Source organism: Montipora foliosa, chromosome 5 (genome assembly GCF_036669935.1).
Source record: "Montipora foliosa isolate CH-2021 chromosome 5, ASM3666993v2, whole genome shotgun sequence".
NCBI lineage: Eukaryota > Metazoa > Cnidaria > Anthozoa > Scleractinia > Acroporidae > Montipora > Montipora foliosa.
The window spans coordinates 4,212,827-4,215,326 of NC_090873.1; the positions used below are offsets into that span (position 1 = coordinate 4,212,827).

General features: G+C 41.0%; 1 protein-coding gene across 1 annotated transcript in view; it reads right to left on the bottom strand.

Moving 5' to 3' along the window:
- Positions 1 to 2,500, bottom strand: part of LOC138003424 (uncharacterized) — a 14,064-nt gene that overhangs the window by 5,166 nt on the left and 6,398 nt on the right. The window contains exon 4 of the mRNA XM_068849482.1: positions 1,225 to 1,500. Within this exon, the coding sequence (XP_068705583.1) occupies positions 1,225 to 1,500 (276 nt within the window). The remainder of the gene's footprint in view (positions 1 to 1,224; positions 1,501 to 2,500) is intronic.

The window sequence follows — 2,500 nt, forward strand, 5'->3', positions numbered from 1 at the left end:
ATGTGCAGTACAGGATGCGCAGTGCAATACTGAGGAATCCCCTTAAGTGTAAATTGGAACACTGATCGTTTGTTATTGTCGTGTCCTCTTATCAAGAAATGCACCTAATTAGATGCAAGCGGGTTTATGTAAGCGTCACGAAGTGTCCCCTTGCTCCTCTTCCCAACTTCAACATCACTCGTGTCTCGGAATACAGACAATTTACGTCACAAAGCGTCTTTCAAATGCTGCTCTTCAAGTAAGGATAACCAGCTGCATTTACCCAAAGCTAAAAATAACGCCAACCTTTACCCTTGTCTTATTGTTGTTTGGAAATAGATTGCAAATGCGTAGACTTCAAGGGACACTTCTTGTTGGATGTCAAAATTGGTTGTGCATTTAATTAGGGCATTTTTAGACATAAGTGTCCCCTTAAGGCAAACATATAAGAACCTACTAGAGTGGATTAAGAACCTATAGCCTCTAATTTGCCATTTAACGACCAAAAACAAACACAAAAATGAAAAATACGAGAACTTGACAATTTCTGGCCCGGTAATGCAAAGAAAACAAGATTCTGATATGAAAGAACCTGACCATTTAAATTAAGTGATGTTCAAAATATGGGACAATAACACGTGAATACTATTAAAACCTCTCGTTATTTGCTCGGGAGGCAAATAACGAGCGGCGAAGCCGCGCGGAGAATGGGAAGGGACGCTGTGAATTTCATCCCCAAACTTCCCGGGCGTCGCCATCTTGAATAATTATACCGCGTAAGAGTAACATGTCACAGTTATTCATTAACGGGGGCTCCCCGGAAATTTAACATGAAGATAAGCGAATCACAAATTTCTTTTTTCTTACACAAATGGTATGATTTCTGATACAAAATCTTTGAAAAATATTTCTAAGCAATGTTTGCCGCAGACGTTTTTTTCTCCGCATTTAAACTATCTTTTTGGAGTACAGAAAGCTCGAAGCAGAGTACTGAACTGCAAAGTGAAACGAAAACTAAAGTTTGAAGCCAATAAATTCGCCTGTCACCTCACTTTATATGGCTGATGTATAGGCTTCTATTTCGGTAAATTTAAGCGTGAAATACATATTCTGTACTGACCTAAACCAGTAATTCTGCTTTTTCGTTTAGTAAGTTTATCAGCCTACCATCTGTTCCCTTCACCTAATCCCTGTCCTTACTTTCCTCTTTACCTACAATTTGTTCTTCACAATTAATGTACTTACTTGAAGCTCGTTGAACTGCTAAAGTCATTCTGGCTTTCTTTGTTCCCATGCCGTTTGTTGCTACGCATTCATACGATCCACTATCTCCAGGTATCAATGTCCTTATGGTGAGATTCCCTCCATTGATTTCCGTTCTTCCAACAGGCAGAGGCATTCCTAATCTCTTCCAGCTCATTTTGGGTGTTGGATAACCTTTGGCTTCGCAAGTCTCTTGATAATCCGAGTATTGCTTAGGTCTCGCGAGAGATGAAGGCACTTTTGTAAACACAGGAAGACCTGCAAAGATTGCCAATCATGAAGTTAAGAGATCAATTAGTGCAAGGCACTTGGTCAGAGTACGATATTCAGTTTATCATATGGCAAGCAATTCTCAAGCTAAATGAAGGAATCTGATTGCTTGGTTTTTGGTCGGGATTTTACAGTACGGACGGCATTACTATGAAAACGGTCCGTGTCCGTTTTTTTTTTCTCTCTCCCAGGAAATTCGAGTTGAGCAAAACACTTTTTTTTTTTAAATGAAGAATTCATTTTTTTTAATCACATACAATTTTAGCAAGCGGAACTTAATTTGACACGCAAAACTGAGGTTACCGTTCAAAGTTCGCTGATGGAAGACGAAAATTACAAACATTTTAGCAAGCGGAAAAGTGTCCGATAAGAAACGATGTCATATAATAAACAACTCAATAACCTCACTTGCTCAGGACCGTACTGGGTAATATAATCGGAAGTTAAAGCATGAGACATTTTTGAGCCGTAGACGGCAACCGGAAGTGAGCTGTTTTCCCTTTTAGCTTGTCTTGCCACCACCACCTTTATACTGCTAAGTCTCTTTCCTCCATTAGAGATGATTGGGTTGAAAATCTGGGAGACAATACTGTCCTGGCATGCAAAATGGTTATTTCCGTCCCCGGCTCAAAAACGTCCCGTGTTTAAACTCCCTAATAGTGGCCCTCCGTCGTTTTTGTACGGACCTCGCTGCGTTCGGGCCAATATTCTCCTCGCGCTCAGTTAAGGTTTGAGTTTGAGTGAAGCTCCAGCACTTGGAAGAGTTGCCTGACACACTTGAGGTCTCCTTCACGCAGAAGCCCTTCAAGCTGATTCCGCCGACCACATACTGCAAAGGTCTGACCACAACACTGGGAACTCTGTGCCCTACTCTTTTCGAATAGTGTGTGGGATCTTTAACGTTTCACAGAGTTAATGAAGAAGTGATGTGAGACGGGACCTCCGGCTTATCGTCTTTATCCGAGAAGACTAGAAAGTCTAACCGTTT